Consider the following 24,207-nt stretch of genomic DNA (forward strand, 5'->3'; position numbering starts at 1 on the left):
TATCATTCTATTATTCAATTTGCGTGCCGATGATGGAGCTTCTTAAACTTGATTGAGACAAAAAATTACGTAGGTGACTTAATCAACAAATATAAAAAATTCAACGGATTTGATCGTCATTATTGTGTCACAGTCGCATGACTACATTACATTCAACTACAATAGAGGACTAGGTTTCATACCAAATATAAATTGACTGTACAATCTAAATGTCATTAGTGAGTGTATTTTTAAAATGATCGATCAGGACTGTTAGAAGGTTAAGTTATACAATATTTAATTTGTGATATTTTAGACATGTATTTTGTTTGGGTATAATAATTATTGATTGTGCAACGATATATTTTGGTCTTGTATCTAGTATCTTTTGATCGATTTCTTTTGGTACGACACATTGTGGTAAGAAAGTGTCAATTTTTTGTGTTGTCATAACAATTGTGGTTATGTTATATAATTTGTAGTATTTTACACATGAGGGAGAGGGAGAGAAAGTCAATGAAAAGAGAACAACCTGTTACCTGCTAAGCCATTTTTTTATTTTATTAATTGGTTTAATAAATGGGTGGTCCGGATTATTTACTTTGAAATCCAAGAGTTTAAAATCATGATGCGTACGGTACACCCCTTAATAAGGGGTGTGTACCATAAGACTACCCTCATAAATATGCATTAGAAAACGAAAAATCGGTATAATGAAAATCACAAATTATCGTAATTTAAGCATACGGTATACCCTGTGTACCATAGCTTTTCCCAAAACTCATTGTTTAGATTGGAGTCAAGATACGAGTTGTTTGCACAAATTTCATTTTTCAGTAAAACAAGCAAAGATAAGTCCGAAAATTCTATCGTTCACAAGTGAGATTATTCAGTCGTTCTAGAACACTATCACAGCGTGGTGTTTCAAATCTCTTTTTCACCATACATTATTGTCGAATCCACACACTCTTTCCAAATCTCACAACAATGTTCGATGGAGAAGGGGTTTGCAGCGTCACGTGTCGGGTTACCGACCGAATAATTTTTCCTCGTTGACTAAGAAAATGTGTGATGTAAAAACCGAAAAATAAAAGTGTTGCGTCAACGTATCACCAGATCTTGTAAATGCTCCCAAGATCTCTCTCCCCGTTCTGATTATTTTGCCTATTTCTCTCCAAGATCTCTCCAAAGTCCAAACCACTTTCTCGTTGCCCAATTCCTCACATTTTGATTCTTCTCCTTCCCCAATTAATGGAGTTCACTTCAAATGGGTCTTAGCAATCTGAGAATACCGAACCTCAATGGCCAACTCTTCCACTTCTCCGCCGCCTCCGCCGCCGTTCTACGCCCTATCTATCACGGACAAACCACCGCCGGAAGAGGACAGCAAGTGCGCCGCTTGCTTTACGGTATCCCTCTGCCCTTGCCTCGTCTGCTTCATTTTACTCATGATTATAGTCTCCATGTTACTGGTATTCAAATTCCACATCTTTTGCCACACCCATCTCCACCCCCTCTCCTCCCTCCTCGACAAGAAACACTGCAAACCCTAGCCCCAAACTTCACTGCTAACAGAGATTTTTCTAGGGTTTCAAAGGGGTATTCAAATTCTGATGGTAATTCAACGTTTCAAACCCTAGCACCATACCCTGGTACTCGTAGTGGTTTTAGTTTCATTTCAAATGGGTATTTTGATTCTGATGGAAGTTCATCATTGGAACCCCTGGCCCCAAACTTTACTAGTAACAGAGATGTTTCTAGGGATTCAAATGGGTTTTCGAATTCCGATGGGTATTCGACGTTTCAAGCTCGAGCCCCAAACCCTGGTACGAGGAGTGGTGTTGGCAGCATTTCCAATTGGTATTTTGATTCTGATGGAAATTCATCAATGGACCCCCTAACCCCAAACTTTACTAGTAACAGAGATGTTTCTAGGGTTTCAAATGGGTATTCGTATTATGATGGGTATTCTACATTTGAAGCCCGAACCCCAAACCGCGGTACTAGTAGTGGTTTTGGTGGCATTTCAAATGGGTATTTTTATTCTGATGCAAATTCATCATTGCGATCCGTCACCCCAAACTTTACTACTGGAAGAGATTTTTGTAGAGTTCCATGTGGGTATTCAGTTTCCAATGGGTATTCAAAGTTTGAATCCCTAACCTCTAACTTTAGAACTAGGAGAGGTTTTTGCGTTGTTTCAAATGGGCGTTCAGATTCCGATGCCGATTCTGAGTCGGATACTGAGAATGTTGAGAAAATTGAGGCAGGAAATGTTGAATCTAAGGCAGATTTGAAAGAAGTGGAGAGGGTATGCAAGGTGATCGATGAATTGTTTGCTTTGGATCGGAACATGGAGGCGGTTTTGGACTCGTGTGGTGTCAATCTTACCCATGATTTGGTGGTGGAGGTATTGGAGCGGTTCCGCCATGCGAGGCGGCCGGCATTTCGGTTCTTCTGCTGGGCAGGGCAGAGGGCGGAATATTCTCATGATTCGAGGACTTACAACAAGATGATGTTTATACTCGGGAAGACTAGGCAATTTGAGACTATGGTGACAATACTTGAAGAAATGGGTGACAAAGGGTTACTCACAATTGAAACATTTGAGATTGCTATCAAGGCCTTTTGTGAAGCAAAAGAGAGGAGGAAAGCAGTTGGGATTTTCGAGTTGATGAAGAAATATAAGTTTAAAGTTGGAGTTGATACCATCAACTGTTTGCTTGATTCTCTTGGAAGAGCGAAACTTGGTAAGGAAGCTCAACTTATGTTTGACAAGTTAAAAGAGAGGTTTACTCCAAATTTGAGGACGTATACGGTTTTGCTAAATGGGTGGTGTAGAGTGAAGAATTTAATGGAGGCAGTGAGGGTGTGGAATGAGATGATTGATAAAGGTTTTAAGCCGGACATTATTGCCCATCATACAATGCTTGAAGGTTTGTTGAGGTGTAGAAAAAGGTCTGATGCTATCAAGCTGTTTGAGGTCATGAAGGCCAAAGGTCCAAAACCTAATGTTCGAAGCTATACAATCTTGATTCGGGACTTGTGCAAGCAAATGAAGATGAGAGAAGCTGTTGATTATTTTGAGGAGATGGCTAAATCTGGCTGTGATCCGGATGCTGCAGTTTACACTTGTTTGATTACAGGGTTTGGGAATAGAAAAGAGATGGACAAAGTTTATGGGCTGTTGACAGAGATGAAAGAAAAAGGGCTCCCACCAGATGTGCAGACTTACAATGCGTTGATAAAATTGATGACGAACAAGCGAATGCCTGACGATGCAGTGATGATTTACAAGAAGATGATTAAATGTGGTTTGGAACCAACAATCCACACTTACAATATGATGATGAGGTCCTATTTGGAGACGAGAAATTATGAGATGGGTTATGCAGTTTGGGAGGAGATGAATCGGAAGGGTTGTTGCCCTGATGATAGCTCTTACATTGTTTTAATTGGAGGGCTTATAAGGCAGGGAAGATCACAGGAGGCTTGTCAATATCTAGAGGAAATGATAGAGAAAGGAATGAAAGCTCCTCAACTTGATTACAACAAGTTTGCTGCTGATTTCTCTAGAGCTGGAAAACCTGATATATTAGAGGAGTTGGCCAGAAAGATGAAGTTTTCAGGAAAATTCGAGGCCTCCAATGTCTTCTCCAGGTGGGGTGAGATGATGAAGAAAAGAGTTACGAGAAGAGATCCTGTTTAAAGTGGTTCGCAATGTGCCGAATTACTGGCTTTGGCAATACGTGAGTGATGGACGTTGGAGATTGCCTTTGTTTCTTTATGCGTGTAAGCAGTTGTTTGTGTTGGATAAATTTGGTTGCATCCTCTCTTTAGGCATTGTAAGTCTTTATACGATTAAATTGTACTGCTGTTTTCTTGCAGCACATATCTCAATTTAATTGCTCGTTCTATAGATGTATCATTTGACTGCTGTCTTCTTGCAGTATATATATGTCACAGCTTTAAATGGATTCTACACTTGCTTTCTTCCTTCTTCTTGCTTTAGCTTCTCACGCCATCGAAGAAGCTGGTGGGTATTTCATGGTGAGTTTTGCCAAAGCCAGTAATACTTTCTTGCCATGAGCTGTGCACCACACGAAAGCAACCTTGGAAAAACAGGAATCATATAGTTCACCCATGGTGGTATTTCATGGTGAGTATTGCCAAAATAGCAATACTTGAGTACATTTCTCATGGATCATATAATCGATCCACGCTCTCATCAACCTCACCTAGGATCGCGATTTTACGAACCATTGCAGCTGTTCTTCGACTTCGAGGAAAAGACACCAAAGCTCTCCCAATATGCCCATGAAACCCAGATTTTCAGCAACTTTAATATAATCTGAATTAATGGTCCTCAGGCATCCTTCTGTGTTTGCCATAAACTCCCTCAAGAAATTTCCACGGATTGATATTTTGGCAAACGCCATTCATGGAAGAACGGAAATCCTATATCACACGCTCCGTCAAAGAATGTGTACCGTATGCAAATGCCTTGAAGTTAAGGAGTTTTGGTCATAAATCAAATTAGCGACCGTTATTACACAAGATACTGGTGTAACCAGGAGATTTCTTTCTGAACAAAATATCACATACCTCACCAATACTTGAGCAGAGGAAAGGGCGTCCATCAGTTCAAGAAATGAAAGATCAAGAGCAAATATATTCCTTACGTTGCGTAACTCCAAATGACAACATGGTACTAACCTATTCAATGTCTCCGGAATCAAGTTCATTAAAGGACACTGATTTTGGCGCTCCAAAAATGTATGCAGGCTCTTCACTTTGCATTGGATGTTACTGGTAACATGCAGTGCAAAGTGGAGCGCCTGCGTACAAAAATAGAGCGCGAAAATCAATTTCCTTCGTTAAAATGTTTAGTACAAGTTAAACAGGGAGAAATAACAAAAAAGAACTCCAACATGTATTCTGAATGACATTTCTCAAAGAGGGTATAGGGATTCAACATAGGGAAAAGCAGTATCACAAGAATCTAAAGGAGAAATTCGTTGACCTCGAGGCACATGAAGCACATTCCATGAATTCCATGAATTGCTCTTCAGATTATAGCAGATTGTCTTCTCCGGAAAAGTTAACACGAGTTCGAAATCAGTTTCCATCTCGCCCTTCAAAACATACAGAACATAATACTTGCAGTATTCGCTTTTCAACTGAGGGGATACAGATTGCAAGGGTCCAAGATGGACAAAACACTTCACAATCCAGCGACAATCGTCCTTGTCCATCTCAAGGATTTCGAATGCCATGGCACACCGGTTTGGAGTCTGAATAAGAATCAAACGGCCGCCACATTCTCCGAAGTACCTCACTTGCATGGGTCGAACTTCCAGAGGTTTTTTCATTTCTATCATCTTCTCCGAATCAACATCAAACCCCGACATAACAGTCTCATAACCGAACCAATAGATTACTCCGCGACAAAACACCGCTTGTAAAAGGCTTCTACAGGGTGCACGAATCTGTTTCCAAGATGCACTCTCCGAACAATAGATATCGATTTGAACATAGGAAGTTCCAACACGTTGATAACAATAACGCAGAAACACAACTTTATAGCGAGGCAACTTTGAAGGATCAAAAGCCAATAAAGCATGTACCCCAGATGAAAACACGCCGGGTCTGGGTTCATGAATTGCTGTATACTTCTGTGTAGTTGGATTGCAAACAAGGTAATGATCAATGTATACGTTAAAAACAGAACATAACAGCAGTCCGTTGGAAGAGCAAACAATCTTTATTCGGTATACAACTCCATTGCGGTGGAGGTAATCGAGTGAGGGCCCAGTCGGGTCGCCCTGAAGCGAGACACACTTGCAGCTTTGATTAGTATATTTCCAGCCCAAGAAAATGCCCGAAATCGAGGGCCGAGGGTTTCGGCAGTGGTGTTTGGCGGCGAATCGGGAGTCGGATACGAGAGATAGCCATTGCTTGGACACGGACTTGAATCGGATCAGGGATTTGGCCGGCAAAAATAGAAGGATCTGAGTAAGGAGATCAACGTTATTGGCGATTACTTCGGCCGTGGGTGGAAGGTCCGACAAAGCATCCATGGAATCGATGAATGGAAGTGACTACAGGAGGAGGGTTTTCAGTTTGATCGGTTGATCATTTTGGGGTTCATTTGATTTGATGTTAACGAAGCTGGTGAGCTTCATTGCTTTTCCCCCATTGACTTGCGCGGTTTCTTCGTCAAAGAGTTCATATGCATTTTATGGCATGGTTACCTATTGTGTTTGATTAGTAGCATGGTTACCTATTGTGTTTTTATGTATTTTAATGTTTTGACAATATGTATTCAATTATAATAAAATTAATTTTATTTCAATTTATTATTGTTCATTACAAGTTATTTTTATTATTCATTGTTAAGACTAATTAATTAACTAATTAAAATAATATAAATTTATTAAGTATAAAGTCAATTTTAATTGAAAATAGAATTTGAGTTAACCAAAAAAAAAAAAGAAGGGAGGTAAATGAGAAAAGAAACAAATAAAGAAAATAATTGAAAAATAAAAAAATAAAAAAAAGATTCAAAGTGGAAGGACATAAAAGGAAATAAAGAGAAAAAAAACGAAAAAAAAAATTCAGCAGAAAAGAAACAAAAGAAAATAAAGAAAAAAAAAAAAAGCAAATAAGCGGAAGGGGGAGCAGGAGACGGGGCGGGGGGGGGGGGGGGGGGGGGGGGGGGGGGGGTAACGCGCGCGGATGCAGGCCTCGCTGGTGAGCTTCATCGCTTTTCCCCCATTGACTTGCGCGGTTTCTTCGTCAAAGAGTTCATATGCATTTTATGGCTCTACGGAAAAAGTCTGACTTCTTCAATTTTCATGTAAAATTCATAGTTTTTTTTTTTAATTTCTTTTATTTTTCTAGTTGAAATGAACTCTATAACATAAAAGTTTAACACAAAACTAGCAAACGTGAATTTTTTGTGAATAAATACAAAATAAAAAAGCTGTAGAGCAGTTTATAACTTTTTGATTAGTGGAAACGCTCTTTAAGTAGATCGAGATTAAATTCTTTTCATCGGTAGTGGAAACGGTGGGTTTTCCATCACCACTGTTGTGACCCCACCATGCTTTTATTGTTATAATATGAACCGTTCATTTTTCAGGGCCCACAGATTAATCTAATCACGCAAAAAAATCAATTTGATCGGATATCGATAGATATAACCATTTAAAGCCTCGACATATATACTGCAAGAAGACAGCAGTAGTCAATGATACATGTACAGAACAAGCAAATTTTGAGATACATGCAGCAAGAAAACAGCAATCAGTAATACGCTAGTGTAATATGTCAAAAAGTTGGAGCGGTACGACTGATTTGATTAAGTTCATCAGAGTTTCTTACCCAGCGACTACCTTTTTAAGAACTAGTAAATGATGAGATAGTTGGCAGTTACTTTGGGACTTCGGGTTTGCTCTGCCTGAATGTTCCAATTTCGAGACCTCTTGGAGCTATCAACTCTTATGAGATCAAATTATACGAAACTTTGTTTCGGTTTCAATTGAGCCTTTCTATGTGGACAGTGAAATTAATCCTAAAATTAATCCATACGTGCATAAACTAGATCGAATACATAACTAGCTTCAAGATTGTTTTTAATCCACTCTTTTTGCCCGTTTAAAGAGGCAGAAATTGATGTACCGGTCTTTATAATGGATTCAGCTCCTCTCCAATTCCTTTTTTCAGTTGCTAAAATCTGAACTTTGCTATTGTGGTCTAGTGTAACAAGTCTTTTTCAAATTCGTTTTAATGATTGAAACCACTCTTTTTTTTAGAATTTGTTCAAAAAACTTCAACAATCTCAGATGGATCAGAGATTTTGTTTGTTGATTCCGTTGCTTGTACGTAGCCCCGTAGGCAAGTTCAATGGCAAGACCTTCCATCACAACACGGAATAGTGAAGGTATTTGCTTCGCATCTTAGGGAGTACAGAAACCAAGGGTCCAAGATTGAACCAAAACATCACAATCCAATGGCAGCAGTACTTGTCCATCTCAAGGATTCTGAACGTCACGGTAGAAGGAGGTGTATGGTTCTTAAGAAGAACCAAACGGCCGACTACATTCGCCAAAATACTTGTTCTTGTCCGCTGGCAAAAATTTCGAAGGGTTTGGCTTTTCTATCGTCTCCTCTGATTCAGCATCAAATCCCAATTTAACATCATCACTACTTAACCAATAGAGTACACTCACCTAAAATTATAGTTAAACATGTCCTCGTATATGAGGTTCACATCAAGTCCCACCTAGATAATAATCAAATCTAATTATATCATTCTTTCAACATTTCATGCAAAAGATCAGCTTAATTTGAGTAGATCAACAGCTGCGCGATTGAAAACCTTCTGTAAGGTGGTGTTTGACTCTCTCTATGTTGGCATCTCTTGTACATAAATTGAACTTTTTCGTCAAGCAGAAACATACGAACAAAGCTAGTAAAGCATGCAACGAATTAGCATTATTCCAAGGAGTTAGTAATATATCAACGTTTGACAAGAATGGCTGGTTAAAATTGAACGGCAGGAACTCGACTCTTAGTTTCATAGCTATGTTTGATAGTATATCATACAATAGGACACTAACCAATGCGATATCCTTGCACACGACCCTATCCGAATCCGTACGATCAAGGGAAAGAAACATTAAGGGAATGCCGCCCGTATGCACAAAGAGGGCCACGAACAAAAAGGATACACCACGGTATGATATGAAATGAAAAACTCAAACCATTCCAAAAATTGATCAAGAGAGGGACTGCATTCTCCCATGAACCGACTATACAAACTACTAACCACAAAACTTTGTATTCTAAACAAAGACTTTTCGACCCTCTTCAAGACATCTCGAATTTCTTTCACTCCATAGTCCACATCAAGCAAAGAGGTATCATGGCCCTAACACTCTTTCTTCTCTTGCCCACTCTAGCCCCGCTCCAAGCAATTAAAACTTCCATGACACTCCTAGACACGGCCCATTGAATCCCAAACCAAGAAAACACCACAGACCAAAGCTCTCATGCCATCGGGCAATGGATGAGGAGGTGATCCCTGTCTCGGCATTCCTTTTACACATACAACACCAATTAATAATGATTCTCCGCCTTCAGATCAAGTTAACTGTTGATAGTAAGGATCTTGCCTTGCACCACGCACCAAGCAAAAAAACTCCAACTTTCAAAGGCGTCACTATTTTCCAAATCGCTTGCCAACGAAATTAGGCATTTGCATTCCCACATAACGCTTGATGATAAGATTTCACCTGAAAGGATCCTGATTTGGACAGATTCCACTGCATTTGGTCATAAATCAAATTAGTGATCTTTATTGCATAAGAAGATAAGATATTGGTGTAACCAGGACATTTCTTTCTGAACAAAATATCATATACCTCACCAATACTTGAGCAGAGGAAAGGACGTCCATCAGTTCAGAAAAAAGATCAAGAACAAATATATTCCTTACGTTACGTAAATCCAAATAGCAACATGGTACTAACCTATTCAATGTCTCCAGAAGCAATCCTCCTTAATGTTTCGGACACGTTAAACAGGGGGGAAAAAACACGAGCTCCAACATGTATTCTGAATGGCAGTTCTCAAAGAGGGTATAGGGATTCAACGTAGGGAAAAGCACTATCACAAGAACCTAAAGCACTATCATCACGAAGCACATTCCATGAATTGCACTTCAGATTATAGTAGATTGTCTTCTCTGGAAAAGTTAACACGAGTGCAAAATCTTTTTCCGTCTCACCCTTCAAAACACACAGAACGGACTTGCAGTATTCGCTTTCCAACTGAGGGGATACAGATTGTAAGGGTCCAAGACTGACCCGACACTTCACAATCCAACAACAATAGTCGTTATCCGTCTCAAGGATATCGAATGCCATAGCAGACCTGTTTCGAGTCTGAAAAAGAATCAAACGGCCACCACATTCCCCGAAATACTTAATCCTGTCCACCGAATGAATTTTCAGAGGTTTCTTCATTTCTATCATCTTCGCTGAATCAACATCAAACCCCGATACAACATTCTCATAACCTAACCAATAGATTACTCCGCTACAAAACACCGGGTGTATAAGACTTCTACAGGGTGCACGAATCTGTTTCCAAGATGCACTCTCCGAACAATAGATATCTATTTGAACATACGGATTTTCAACATAGGGATAAAGACCCAGAAACACAACTTTATAGCGAGGCGATTTCAAAGGATCAAAAGCCAATAAAGCTATACACCCAGATGAAAACATGCCGGGTTCGGGTTCAGGAATTACTGTATACGTCCGCGTAGTTGGATTGCAAACAAGGTAACGATCGATGTATACATTACAAAGAACTTGACTATACTCACATAACAGCAATCCGTTGCAAGAGTGAACGATCTGTGATCGGTATACAAATCCAATGCGGTGGAGGTAATTGAGTGAGGGCCCAGTTGGGTCGCCCTGAAGCGAGACACACTTGCAGCTTTGATTAGCATATTTCCGGCCCAAGAAAAAGCCCGAAATCGAGGGCCGAGGGTTTCGGCAGCTGTGTTCGGTGGCGAATCGGGTGTCGGATAGGAGAGATAGCCATTGCTTGGACACGGACTTGAATCGTATAAGGGATTTTGCCGGCAAAAATAGAAGGATTTGAGTAATAAGATCGACGTTATTGGCAATTACTTCCGCCGCGGGTGGAAGGTCCGACAAAGCATCCATGGAATCGATGAATGGAAATGATTACAGGAGAAGTGTTTTCAGTTTGATCGGTTGATTTGATGTCAACGAAGCTGGGGGTTCACATGCATTTTATGCGGAAAGTCTACACACAGCAGATCTGTGCACAGATTGTGTTGTGGAGCCCACTACGGGTTCCATATAAATCATCCGAGCCGCTCATTAAACGTAAAACATTTTTTCAAGGGTCCCCGTAAAAAATAAGCTCAATCCGATACCTATAGATACTCGATCCAACCATATAACTTTTCATTATCCGGAGATCTAAATGAAAAGTTAGATAGTTGGATGAAACACTTATAGGTATCGGATTGAGCTTTTTTTTTTCAGGGGCCCTTACAAAAATGTTTTACATTTAATGAACGGCTCGGATAATTTGTGTGGGACCCGTGGTAGACCCCACAACGAAATCTGTGCATAATCTGTGCACAGATCTGCTGTGTGTAGCAGGGGGTCCTTTGTGGAAAAAAACTGAAAATTTTCTTGATATTTTTAAAAGTATTTGCGTAAAATTCATAATTTTTTATTTTTTATCCTTTCCGTCGAGACAAATCATATTAAATAAAAATTTGGCACTCCATTTTTGTATAATGACACTCCAAAATTTGTCTTTTAATGTGTAGTGTATCTTGTTATTTAGGAGTATAATTTTTGCACTAAAAGTAAAAAAATAGAGTGCCAAAATTATTTGCCCTATAACCTATAGCCTATAACAACATTGACAAAACATTAAAACGAGAACACAACAAACGAAAATCACAGAGCCATAGAGAGAGACGGACAAGCCTTCTCTGGCTTCAACAGAGCTAGTATATGATGAGATAGTTGGCGGTTACTTTGGGACTTCTGGTTTACTCTGCCTAACTGTCCCAATTTCGAGACCTCTAAGTGCTATCAACTCTTATGAGACCAAATTATACGGAACTTTGTTTTCGGTTTCAATTGAGCCTCTCCATGTGGACGGTGAGATTAATCTTAAAATTAGTCGATACGTGCATAAACTAGACCAAGTACTTAAGTTATCAAAAAGAAATTAACTTCAAGATTTTTTTAATCTTCTCTTTTTCCCCATTTAAAGAGGCAGATATTGATACAACAGTTGTTATAATGGGATCCAGCTCCTCACCAATTCCTTTTTCAGTTGCAAATCTAAACTTTGCTAGTGTGGTCTTTTGCAAGTCTTTTTCAAATTCCTTTTTAATGATTGAAGCTACTCATTTTTTAGAATTTGTTAAAAAACCCTTCAACAATCTCAGATTTTGATCAGAGATTGTGTTTGTTGATTCCCTTGCTTGTAGCCTTGTAGGCAAGTTCAATGGCAAAACATTCCGTAACCAAATTAGGAAATCTTTGCTTGGGCTGAAATGAGTCGCCATCTCTGGGAAATTTTTTTTTTTTTTCGCATGAGGTGTTTAATCGTTAGACGGAAACAATATTTCTCCATGATACAGTGGTAACACCGTTGTTCTTTCTCCTCAGCAAGGAAAAGATTAGTTCTAGATCAAAGAAAGGAAGAAGAAAAGAAATCAGTCCGGTGACTAGTTCCCAGTATCTGGTAGTTGAGCATTCAGCACAACCATTTGGTGCAGTTCACTTGTTTGAAGGAGAAAACACCCACCGGCCGCGCATTCTGAGATGAACATATTCAACGCTTCAGCCAATAATTGAAAGGTTTGGGCCAAGTTAAACAGGGGAAAAAAAAAAAACATGAGCTCCAACAAAGGAGAGAAGGGATCAAAGGTTTCGGCTCTTTTTCTGTTTGGGGTTCCCTTGTTGACTGGCATCGGGGTGTTCGGGTTATGGAGTTAACCTAGCTTTTCTACTTTCTCGGGTTTAGTCTCTCGCTAGGAACTATGAATTCTAGTTTCAAGGAATCTTCAAATTAGATCGAAATTGCCATCACATCTACTTCCCCCCCCCCCCCAAAAAAAAAAAAAACAAAAAGAGGAGGGGGAGGGGAGGATGATCATATGAAACTGATTAACCCGGAGCCAAATCACTAAGCATGTCTATGTCTTGTACTTCAGATTATACGATATTACTTTTCCTGGAATAGTTTTCTTTTGAAAGGCAAACAATTTATTAATCTTTGAAAACAAATTACAAAGAATAAAAGGATCCAAAACAGCTTCAAGCTGGAGAAGAGAAAACCCACAAAGGGAAACAACACCAGCAATCATAAGCCGACACGGACCCAAAGAAAGAGAATAACAAACCAAGGTTGGCAAGAAACCAACAAATAAACCACTCCCAAAGAGACACCTAAGACCCAACGCGAAACCCAAAAAGGACACACCCAACCAAGCAAACTTCACCCAAAACAAAGCCTAAAAAGTCAAAACCCCTGGAATAGTTAACAGGAGTGCAAAATCTTCTTCCTTGTTTGTTTGTTTGTTTTTTTTATGGAGAAATCCTCTTCCTTGTCCCCCTTCACAACACAACACGGAATAGTGAAGGTATTTGCTTCGCATCTTAGGGAGTACAGAAACTAAGGGTCCAAGATTGAACCAAAACATCACAATCCAATGGCAATAGTCCTCGTCCATCTCAAGGATTTTGTACGCCACGGTAGGAGGTGTATGAGTCTGAATAAGAATCAAACGGCCACTACATTCACCAAAATACTTTTTCTTGTCTGTTGGCAAAATTTTCGAAGGGTTTGGCTTTTCTATCATCTTCTCTGATTCAACATCAAATCTCAATTTAACATTATCATCACTTAACAATAGAGTACACTCACCTAAAATATAGGTAAACATGTCCTCGTATATGAGGTTCACAAGGATTGTAAGTACCATATCAAATGGTGTTTGATTCTGAGTGTTTAATATAGGTAAACACGTCTCCTCATGTAGTCCTTGTCCAACTGAAGGATTGTAAGTGCCATATCAAACGGTGTTTGATTCTGAATAAGGAGATTTCTTTGTAACTTGACGAGAGGAAAATTCTAAGGCTTTAACCAAGGGACATGTCACATACACAAGTTCAAAAAAGAGCATAGTCTTTTACATTATATAACTCGAAATAGCAACCATCTGGTAACAAAATGATAATATTGCAATCCACCTATTTGAAGGAAAAAGAGCATAGCCTCACTTAAAGTTGCCATCTGAGACATCAACATATTCAATGTTCTAAACAGGAAAAAACAAAACACGAGCTCCAACATGTATTGTGTTGGAAAATGCTCAAAGAGGAGATAGGCTTTCAATATACGGATATGCAGCTACATAAGAATTTCTATAAGAAATTGATTCACCTGGAACCGCATCATAAAGCACGTTCCATGTCTTGCACTCCAGATTATAGGATAGAATTGATTTCCCTGCGAAAGCTAACACAAGCTCAAAATCTTTTTCCTTGTCCCCCTTCACAACACACTGCACAGAACAGTCAGAGATGTTTCTTTCCTTCGAAAGTAAGGGTCGAAGTTTGACCCAAAACTTCATAACCCAGCCTCTATAATCCTTGTCCATCTCAAAAATTCTGAACATCTCAGGAGACCATGGATGATCCCGAATAAGAATCAAACGGCCACCACATTCTCCAAAGTACTTGATCTTGTCCACGGAAATAACTTCCAGAGGGTTTTCCGTTTCTATCATCATTTCTGAATCAACATCAAATCTCAATAAAACGTCCTCATCACTTAACCAATGCAAAACATCACCACACAACGCCACGTGTCCAAGCCTCAAACCGGGCGCACGAATCTGTTTCCAAGATGCTCTCTTTGAACAATAGACATCAATTTGAGAATAGAGTTTCTCAGAATCGGGATCAAGACTCATAAACACAACTTTATAGCGAGGCGATTTCGAAGGATCAAAAGCCAAGAAAGCACGTAACGCAATGGGAAAACCCAAAGATGAAAACGCAGGGGGGTCGGGAATTAATGCATGTGTCTTTGTTGTTGGGTTGCAAACGAGGTAATGATCTGATGAGTAGATACGATAACGAACAAGATAACGATACGTACACAACAGCAATCCGTTGCAAGAGTGAGCAATCTGTGCTTTCAATAGAACAAATCCAGCGCCGTCCAGAAAATCGAGCGTGGGTCGATTTGGGTAGCCCTGAAGCGAGACAGACTCGGTGTGCTCATGCTTATCAAACTTGCAGAACAAGAACAGACCCGAGGCCGGGGGGATAGGGTTCCGGCGGGAGTGTTTGGCGGCGAATCGGAAGTCCGAAATGTGAGATTCCCATTGTTTGGACACGGACTTGAATCGGATTAGGGATTTCGCCGGCAAAAGTAGTAGGATTTGTGCGAGGAGGTCGACGTTGTTGGCGATTACTTCAGCCGCCGGTGAGATCTTCGACGAAGCACGACTGATGATGGGGTTTGTTGTTACACTGGATCTGGATGCATCCATGGCCTCTCGAGTCTCGAGGTTTAGGTTACGAGGAGGGTTTTTTTTTTTTGAAAATGGGGGGAGAGATAAAGAAATTGGAAAATGAAATAGGAATAAAACTTGTACAGAGAAAGGTTTTGATTCTTCATAAACCAGTGTGCTCGTTCAGTGTTTTTGAACAATTCGAATTTAGAGAGAGAAAATGAAAGAAAAAAAGTTGGAGTGAGAGAAAATAAAGAATTTTAATCAGAATCGTTCAAAAGTATTGGACGACTCACATATACCGAGCAGATACTAGATATATATATCTATTTGGCACCGAAAAATTCCTCTCCAGAGCAAGCACAGTCCAGTTTATTTTCCTATTTATTTATGGAAAAATTACCAAGACCACAACCAAGGTTTCTAAAAACTCCGGATTGACGTTTGAAAATTTTACTCATTTGTTGTGATGGATCCGCTAGAAAACTCGACGTAATCAAACTGGCATCATCAACTTCTAATTACATTGTATCCTAATTACAAGAGACTACATTCACTCCTCTGCTGCCTTCCGCAAACTACAAATGTACATCCATTTTTATTTCTATGATCGGCTCCGTTCCGAAAACCTTCTTAAAAAATAAGTATTTATTTTGCCACTTCTAATTTAAAAATAAGAAGGGGCATTCCACAAAATCCTTCTTAAAAAGTTCATTTCACATTTTCAAACTCAAAAATAATATAAATGAAAAAAAAAATTCAATTTTTTTTGCACCGTATTAAAGATCTCAATGAGATCTATCAAACAAGATCCATAGTAGTAGGAAAATTATTTGCGTAAACACATGATTTTTGAGCTTGAAGTTGCCTTATACAAAAAAAAAGACTGTTGCTAAGATAATAGGCGCCGGCGGAAGGGAAATCGTACCGGCGGCAGCGCCGGGCTGTCTCCGACCACCGGACGACCGATCCGAGCCGTCCAAAAATTCTTAAAAAAAAAACCAAGCGGGCCTTATGCGGGAATCAATGGCATCCGAGGTGTGTAGGGTGCTTGATCCGAGCACCCCTTTTCCGTGTATATATGATGATTCATATATACACGGAAAAGGGGTGCTCGGATCAAGCACCCTACACACCTCGGATGACGTTGATTCTCACGAGAGCCCCCTTGGTTTTTTTTTAAGAATTTTTGGACGGCTCGGATCGGCCGTCCGGTGGCCGGAGACGGCCCGGCGCGGTCGCCGGTACAATTTCCCTCCCGCTGCCCATTGGTACCTATATAAATTCTACCAAAATAATTACCCTCCTTCTTATTTTCCAGAACAACCCTTCTTATTCAACAAAAAATAAGTTCTTTTTTTGTTTCTGGAACCCAGCTCTAATAATGTTGACAGATTTCGTCTAATTTTTTCCAGTGGCCACATTATGACAGGAGATAATTTGTAAATTTTCTAACATGAGGGTCAATTTATAATTTGCAAAAACCTTGAGGTGGTTTTGGTAAATTACCGTTGATTTATTGAAACTATAAGGAGTTGGCTCGTGGTAAGTGGTGAGATGTCTCTATTTCAAAACTCTACGGTGCTATTAATTCTTAAGACAAGTCTATACATAGGATTTTCAAATTTTGTTCCGAATTTTTTTTTTGTGTACATCCCGTAATGGACGGTTGTATTTATTTTAAAATATAATTGAGGTGCATGTGCATAAAATTGCTCGAACAACTTTAGTTATTGAACGAATTAGCTGCAGATTTTTTTCCCATAATTGATTTTCGTTCTCTTTTTCAAATTAAAGAGACAGAAGTTGTACATTGTAACAATCTTTATAATGGATCCATCTCCTCTCCAATTCCTTTTTCGTTATGTTTTCTATTTCTTTTCTTTTTTTGTTTTGCTATAAGCAATGGTAAATCTGTATATGTATGCAACCGGCATATGAAAACGACTCCAAATTAAATGAGATATACCACCTACACATCAAAAATCTTTAGCCAAATTCAAGAATTGTTTGAGGGACGGGTTTAACCAAGCTAGAGAACCAACTGCAGACGAATTCATACTAGCATTTCGATGTACAAAACCATGCCGAGCCACTCAAAGAGTAAGCCCTACCCACGTACGTGCCAAGAGGCATAATGAATGCAGCCTCAACCAGAGATCAACCTGCACCTTCGATTCTCGGCTCTGGAGAATGTACTTGAATGCCAAAAAGAAGGAACTTAATCTCTTCAAATCATGCATTGTGTTCGCCCCCATAGAATCCTCATCAAAGCTGGTGTAACGAACCTCCAAGCCTCCTTCTTCTGACTCTCGAAGAAGCTCCACCGCTTTCCAAGTAAAGTTCACTCAACATAAAACAATGAAGGTGACTCCAATCGACTTGCTCTCAAGCTGCCCCAACTAACATTTGTTTCCTACAAATCAAAATACCAACGGAAACAATCTTTCTTACCATGAGCTGCACACCACAAACAAAAAGAACCTTGGAACGGCCCTTACGGTGCTCAGCTCCCTTTTCCAAGGGAAAGAAAGCCTCCTATAATTCACCCAAGGTAGCTTTTTTTGGTAGTAAAATCATACATTTCTCATGGATAATGAGATCGATCCACCCTCTCACCAGTCCCACGTAGGATAGCAATTTAAACAACAACTACTGCTGTTGTTCTCGGAGGAAAAAGCTCTCTCCGAGAATGCTCATGACACCAAAATTTTCAGCGACTTCTCGTATGGATTAAGGGTCCTCATGTATCTTTCTTGTGCATTTTTACCATAAACTCCCTCCAGAAATTTTGACTCCTGATATTTTGGCAAACACAATACATGAAAGTGTATAGGGCCCTTTTGTCTCGTGGCCTTTTTGTATACGGGCGGCATTTCCTTAATGCCTTCGTCTACATAATTATTTACTTATCAAAAAAAAAAAAAATGAAAGAAAGGAAAATCCTATATCACATAATCCTTCAAAGAATGTGTACCATATGTAAATGCCAAGAACTCAAGGAGTTTTGGTCATAACAGGTAGTGTTCATTGTTATTTAAATGAATGATGTAACGGTGGTGTTTAGGATACAAAATGACTTGGTACCTGGTGGTATCTAGTCAAGAGATGAAATAGTGATGGTTAGGCGAGTAAAATCTTACTTTTAGTTAATAGTCTATATATTATCGCTTACTATAGACAAAATAGTATACTCCATGGATCCCTTTTTCCCCCGGTATGTGTACTTCCATTGAAAAACCCACACCCACATACAAAAGAAGCAAAAGTCATATGCCGTATGTCCTTGCATCAAAGATCCTTCAACATGTCCAAAAACCCAAAAATACCGACTGAAAATAGCAAACTACATCAATAGAAGACTAAAACACAGCTAATGAAAATTGCAAAGTGGTAGACTCAAGAATTTTTGGGTGTATGTGGATCTTGCTAAGACTAATGAACCTACCCCAACTCCAAATTTTGCCCGTAAATTTCATGGCTTGTAGGCAAGTCGATGGCAAGACCTTTCATAATTAAATTAGGATGCTTGCTCGGGCTGAAATGAGTTGACTCCAAATTTTGTCTGCAAATTTCATGGCTTGTGGGCAAGTCAATGGCAAAACCTTCCATAATCAAACTGAAATGAGAGATAGCCAATACTTGGACACGGACTTCAATCAGATTAGGATTTCGCCGGCAAACGTAGAAGGATCTGTGTGAGGAGATCAACGTTGTTGGCGATTAATTCCGCCGCCGGTGAGGGTTTCCGACGAAGCACAACCGACGATGGTGTTTCTTCGTTTACGGGATGCATCCATGGCCGCTCTGTGATGGAAGTAATTACAGGAGAATCCAGCTCCTCTGCAATTCCTTTCACTTGCTACAACTTGGTCTTGGTGCAAGGAACTCGATTCTCTCTGGACGGTCTAAGTTTCGGCCATTTTCGGGTTCATTTGGTCCCGTCCAGTTGCACAGGATAGAAAATAATAGGACTGTAACTTTCTGTGTGTTGAGTTATAAGAAAAATTGTAGGACTCATACCTTTTAACTTTTTCAACAGAAAACATTTTTCTTGCCAAAACGAATGATTTCTAGTCTTTCAGTGAGATTTTTTTTTCAACAGAACACATACAATAAATTAAATTTCATTTTTCTTTTTTACTTCACCTCACTTCGCTTTTTCCTAGAATGAATTTCCTACACAATATTTTCAACAATTGAACGGAGCCTTTATTGACCCAAATAGTTTCAAACATCGAGAATATTGAACACACTAGAAATCAGGATGGTTGAATGCCGGTTGATATTGTTTAGGAAAGCCCTTTATCTTGAAAAAAGAAAGTTTATAACACTGTGTAAAAATCCATTTAACTCATTCATCTCTTAATATATGTGTTTCAAAATCATCCATGGGTATCCGATCAATATGACTTTTGGCATGGTCTAGGAGAGGAGATCGTAAATGTTAACGGTTTCGATTATCAAAATGCATGAGGCTTGGTATAAGCCCAAAAACTAGATAGTTAGACGAGCCATTTAAGATTGGAGGTCACGGCGAGACGACCTATTTATCATTAGGATAACTGTCAAGTGGAAGATGGCCTTCAACAACAAAAAAGTGGAAGGTGGCAGTAATGTACGCAGCTGAGGCATTCGTTTTCATGTTCATGGATTGGCCAGAGCTGATTCCTTCTTGTAAAGTCTTTAATTTTTGGATTCAAACTACTCATTTTTTAGAGTTCGCCGAGAACATTAGGCATCTAAACGATTATTTTAGTAAGATGTTACACATAATTGCGATACATTTACAAATACGGGCTCATTTTTTTTCAAGAGAAAAATGTTTTGAAATTATAATTTTCAAAAGCTGAAGTGAATAATTTTTTGAATGTTGATATTCTTGACAAAATCTAAAGATGAATGATCGATCTTGATCGTTAAAGTAGACCCGAGAAGTGGACCCAGAAAGAGTGATATTTGGTTAATTGACTTAAAAATTAAGTAAGCCTGAGTCATTTTGTATGTTTCGCCTATATCAACTTCAGTTCCTTGTTTACCATGAGGTGTTCTATTGTTATTGTTAGATGGATATAATATATGTCAATGATAACGTGGAACCATGGTTGCTATTTTGCATAAGCAATTCAGATAAGAAGAGCCCCCTATGAAAAAAACACTTGATCTATGACAAATTAAGGGAGAAGATAAGGAGATTTCTTCACAACTTGAGCAGAGGAACATTCAAAGGCTTTCACCAAAGGGACATGTCACATAAGTTCAATAAAGAGCATAGTCTTTACATTATATAACTCGAAATAGCAAGATGGTCCTAACCATCTGGCCCGGAAACAAAAAGATAAATATTGCAATCAACCTTTAATCACTGGGATGTTTTGGCTCGGGCAACCAAATGGTATTTCACGGTACACATGATTAGTAGCCCGGTCCAGTCTTCGCATAGTATGGTTGGACGGGAGGAAACCCCGCCCCCCCCCCCCCCCCCCCCCACACCCACCCACTTGGTGTACTAATGATAAATACAGATGGAGCCGTTGACAGATTGGGAAACGCGGCAGCAGGGGGATTGATTCGGGATCATCTTGGTACAACATCATCATTATAACAGACGCAATAGTTGCTCTGAACTCTATTCAAGATACCCTTTTGCCGGGATCTCATCCCTTGAGTGCTCTAATCCTTGACTGCAGGTACCTTTTGGACAACATACCGAGAGTTACGATCAAGCATGACCACCGGGAAGCCAATATGTGTGCTGATATATTGGCAAAGGCCGCTCTCAATCAACCGCTTGGCTTTATTTCCTTTACAGTTGTTCCTCCTATTCTGCCTTTTATTTTTCATGAAGACTATGTAGGGGTTAAAGACCCCAGACTTAGGGCCTGTTTGATAAAACTGAAAACTGAAACTGAATGTTGAATTTTTTAAGCTGAAAAGCTGTTTGATAAACATATTAAGTATTGAATTAAAAAAAAAAATTAATTTTAGTTCCGATTCTCTTTTAAACTGCTCGTTTTAAGACTTTGCTAACTTTTCAACCATATCAAAATCATATAGATCTGATATCAATAAACATATAAAGTAAAACATTTATCTCGAGATCAAAAGGTTCTGATTTGGTGAATAAACCACAAGAAATTGCAAGTAAACTGAAAATAGCAAACTACAAGAAGAAGACTAAAACATAGCTAAAGAAAATTGCAAAGGGTAGACTCTAGAATTTGGTATATATGGACCTTGTTAAGACTCTGAACCTACCCGAGCTCCGAATTTTGTGTGTAAATTTGATGGATTGTAGCTAGGCAAGTCAATGGGAAGACCTTCCATAGTGAATTTCTTTCTTTCGATAACCAGATGTCCATGATAGCATGCATGCACCTCGAGTAATTCTGGAGCTTTATGATAATGACTGAGCATAACCCCTAATGACCCTAAGGTTTAGGATGGTTGGCATCCGTGAGATTTGAACATGCGACCTCATGGTCAAACACTTATTGTTTTCTCATGTCCACTTTCCCTAATTCTTGGAGTTTCACATTGAAATTAGGAACCTTCCTTGGGCGGATCAAATGATTTTACAATCACTAGGAGAAAAAGAAAATCATCTCATGAGGTGCTCTATTGTTAGATGGATATAATATATCTCAATGATAACGGGGACATTTCTTCATCCTAACTTGAGCAGAGGAAAATTCAAGGGCTTTCACCATGGGACATGTCACATAAGTTCAACAAAGAACATAGTCTTTACATTATACAACTTGAAATTGCAACATGGTCCTATATAACCATATGGTAACAAAAGGATAATATTTGCCTATCAAAAAAAACAAAAAAACAAAAGGATGATATTGCAATCCACCTTTTTGAAGTAAAAGAGCATAGCCTCACTGTAAAGTTGCTATCTGAGACATTGTTCATTTTGAGGTCTCAAAACTCTTGGACAAAGTTAGGGACATTGACACATTCAATGTATTAAGTAGGAAAAAACAAAACACGAGCTCCAACATGTATTGTGTAGGGCAATGCTCAAAGAGGGGATAGACTTTCAATATATGGATATGCGGCATATGCCAAACTATGAGAAACTGATTCACCAGGAGCCATATCGGTAAGCAGATTCCATATCTGGCACCTCAGATTATAGGATATTATGGTCCCTCCCCAATCTAACACTAGTTCAAAATCTTTTTCCTTCTTGTCCCCCTTCACAACACACAACACATGATAGCTGCAGAATTCGCTTCCCATCGAACGTAAGGGTTCAAGATCGACCTGAAACTTCACAATCCAACGACTGTTGTTGTCCTTGTCCATCTCGAGGATTTTGAGCTTCACAGTAGACCATATATGAGTTTGAATAAGAATCAAACGGCCATCACATTCCCCGAAATAGATGATCTGGGCCACACAAGGAATTTCTGTGTTTTCTATCATCTTCTCTGAATCAATATCGAATCCAAACACAACGCCCTCATCGGTTAGCCAATATATAACTCCACCACAAAACACCTCTCCACGGCAAAGCAACTCGTCTTGCCTTCTATCGGGGACACGAAACCGTTTCCAAGACGCCCTCTCCGAACAATAGACATGAATGTAAAACTTCTTAACTTTGGAAAAATATTCACACAGAAACACAACTTTATAGCCAGGGGATTTCGAAGGATCAAAAGCCAAGAAACCACCAGACGAACGGGGAACAAACCCAGGCGAAAAATCAGGGGGGTACTCGGGAATTAATGTATGTGTCTTTGTAGTTGGATTGCAAACAAGGTAATGACCTGACGAGGGAACAGAATAATGGTACTTACATAACAGTAATCCGTTGCAAGAGTGAGTAATCGTTGGTCGAAGCTGAGCGACTCCAACGCCGTCGAGGAAGGCGAGTGTGGGTCGATTTGCTTGGCCCTGAAGCGAGATGGACTTGGTGTGTTCAGTCCCGCAGTCCCGAAGGCGCAAGCATAAGAACAAACCCGAGATCGACGGCCTTGGGTTTCGGCGGGAGTGTTTGGCAGCGAATTGGGAATCCGAGATGAGGGAGAGCCAGCGCTTGGACACGGACTTGGATCGGATAAGGGATTTCGCCGGAAAACACAGGAGGATCTGTGTAAGGAGATCGACGTTGTTGGCAATTAATTCCGCCGACGGGGAGAGTTCCAACGAAGCAGAACCGATGATGGGGTTTCTTCCTACACCGGATACATCCATGGCCTCTCGCTGAATGGAAGTGATTGCGATTTTCCCAATCACTCTCTTATAGCATACTTGCACCGCCTTTAGGGTTTCCAATTTGCGTGGAAATTACCAAGACCACCTCCGAGGTTTCTGAAAACTATATATTGTCCACTCACGTTTGAGGAATCACAAAATATCCCATGTCAGCACACCGAATTACTCATTTGTCGTCTGTGTTCTAAAAATGGCTTGATGCTAGTTGAGCGAAAGAGGGGCGCCTTGATTTTCTGCTTGACCAAAAAAAAAGAAAGAGGGGCGCCTAGCTAGGGCCGACTATTCGATCGGTTGCCTGGACCGACTTTTCGAACTTGACGGAATATATCTGACATCGTCATTAGTTTCATTTATGGGATGGAAGATACATCATATGGATGTGAAGATAGCCTTCCTTTCAATGGACCCCCATTCAGTCCCTCTTAGGCCCCGTTCAATTGTCAGGAAACTACAGGAAAGGATGGGAAAATCAACTTTCCTTTAACTTTTGTAGTGTTTAGTTGCCAGAAAAGTAGTGGGAAACATGTTCTTAAGTTTTCCTGCAAGATTTACTTTCTTGCAAAAGTGATCCGGCCAAAAGTATAGGATTTTGCATCACGGGAAAGTTTTCTCCATTGTGGGGCCAAAATAATTAGTGGGTAAGAAAAAAGCGAATGATGCCAATACTAAAAAAATACGAATTAGGTTCTTAGAAAGGCACTTTGAGATTTACGTGAGCAACAACAATTTTGGCTACTGTGGTGGTTTCTGAAATTATTGTTGTGGAAAAAATTAATAATTGGTTTTTTTTGAAAGTATTTATTTATCTTGTCATTAGTCTTCAGTTTTGTTTTATACTTACTAATCATCAGTTTATCAATGAGTTTTTGTATAGGCAACTAATCAAGCATAGT

General features: G+C 39.5%; 5 protein-coding genes across 5 annotated transcripts; 1 reads left to right on the forward strand and 4 right to left on the reverse strand.

Annotated features, from left to right (window-relative positions):
* The first annotated feature begins 1,052 nt into the window (after positions 1–1,052).
* LOC131335746 (pentatricopeptide repeat-containing protein At3g62470, mitochondrial-like) lies at positions 1,053–3,898 on the forward strand. The gene has a single exon (XM_058371242.1). The coding sequence runs from the start codon at positions 1,247–1,249 to the stop codon at positions 3,686–3,688; it is 2,442 nt and encodes an 813-aa protein (XP_058227225.1). The 5' UTR covers positions 1,053–1,246; the 3' UTR covers positions 3,689–3,898.
* Positions 3,899–4,931: 1,033 nt separating this feature from the next.
* Positions 4,932–6,059, reverse strand: LOC131317349 (F-box protein At5g07610-like). The gene has a single exon (XM_058346910.1). It carries the CDS (start codon positions 6,057–6,059, stop codon positions 4,932–4,934), a length of 1,128 nt encoding a protein of 375 aa, XP_058202893.1.
* A 2,534-nt stretch (positions 6,060–8,593) lies between these two features.
* Positions 8,594–10,779, reverse strand: LOC131335767 (F-box protein At5g07610-like). The gene is made up of 2 exons (XM_058371272.1): positions 9,408–10,779; positions 8,594–9,289 (listed from the first exon to the last, which is right to left on the reverse strand). Exon 1 carries the CDS (start codon positions 10,725–10,727, stop codon positions 9,615–9,617), a length of 1,113 nt encoding a protein of 370 aa, XP_058227255.1. The 5' UTR covers positions 10,728–10,779; the 3' UTR covers positions 8,594–9,289; positions 9,408–9,614.
* Positions 10,780–13,933: 3,154 nt separating this feature from the next.
* On the reverse strand, positions 13,934–15,121 carry LOC131317363 (F-box protein At5g07610-like). The gene has a single exon (XM_058346920.1). The coding sequence runs from the start codon at positions 15,119–15,121 to the stop codon at positions 13,934–13,936; it is 1,188 nt and encodes a 395-aa protein (XP_058202903.1).
* Positions 15,122–22,111: 6,990 nt separating this feature from the next.
* LOC131317390 (F-box protein At5g07610-like) lies at positions 22,112–23,293 on the reverse strand. The gene has a single exon (XM_058346949.1). It carries the CDS (start codon positions 23,291–23,293, stop codon positions 22,112–22,114), a length of 1,182 nt encoding a protein of 393 aa, XP_058202932.1.
* Positions 23,294–24,207: the final 914 nt, after the last annotated feature.

This window comes from Rhododendron vialii, chromosome 1a (assembly GCF_030253575.1).
Source record: "Rhododendron vialii isolate Sample 1 chromosome 1a, ASM3025357v1".
Lineage (NCBI taxonomy): Eukaryota > Viridiplantae > Streptophyta > Magnoliopsida > Ericales > Ericaceae > Rhododendron > Rhododendron vialii.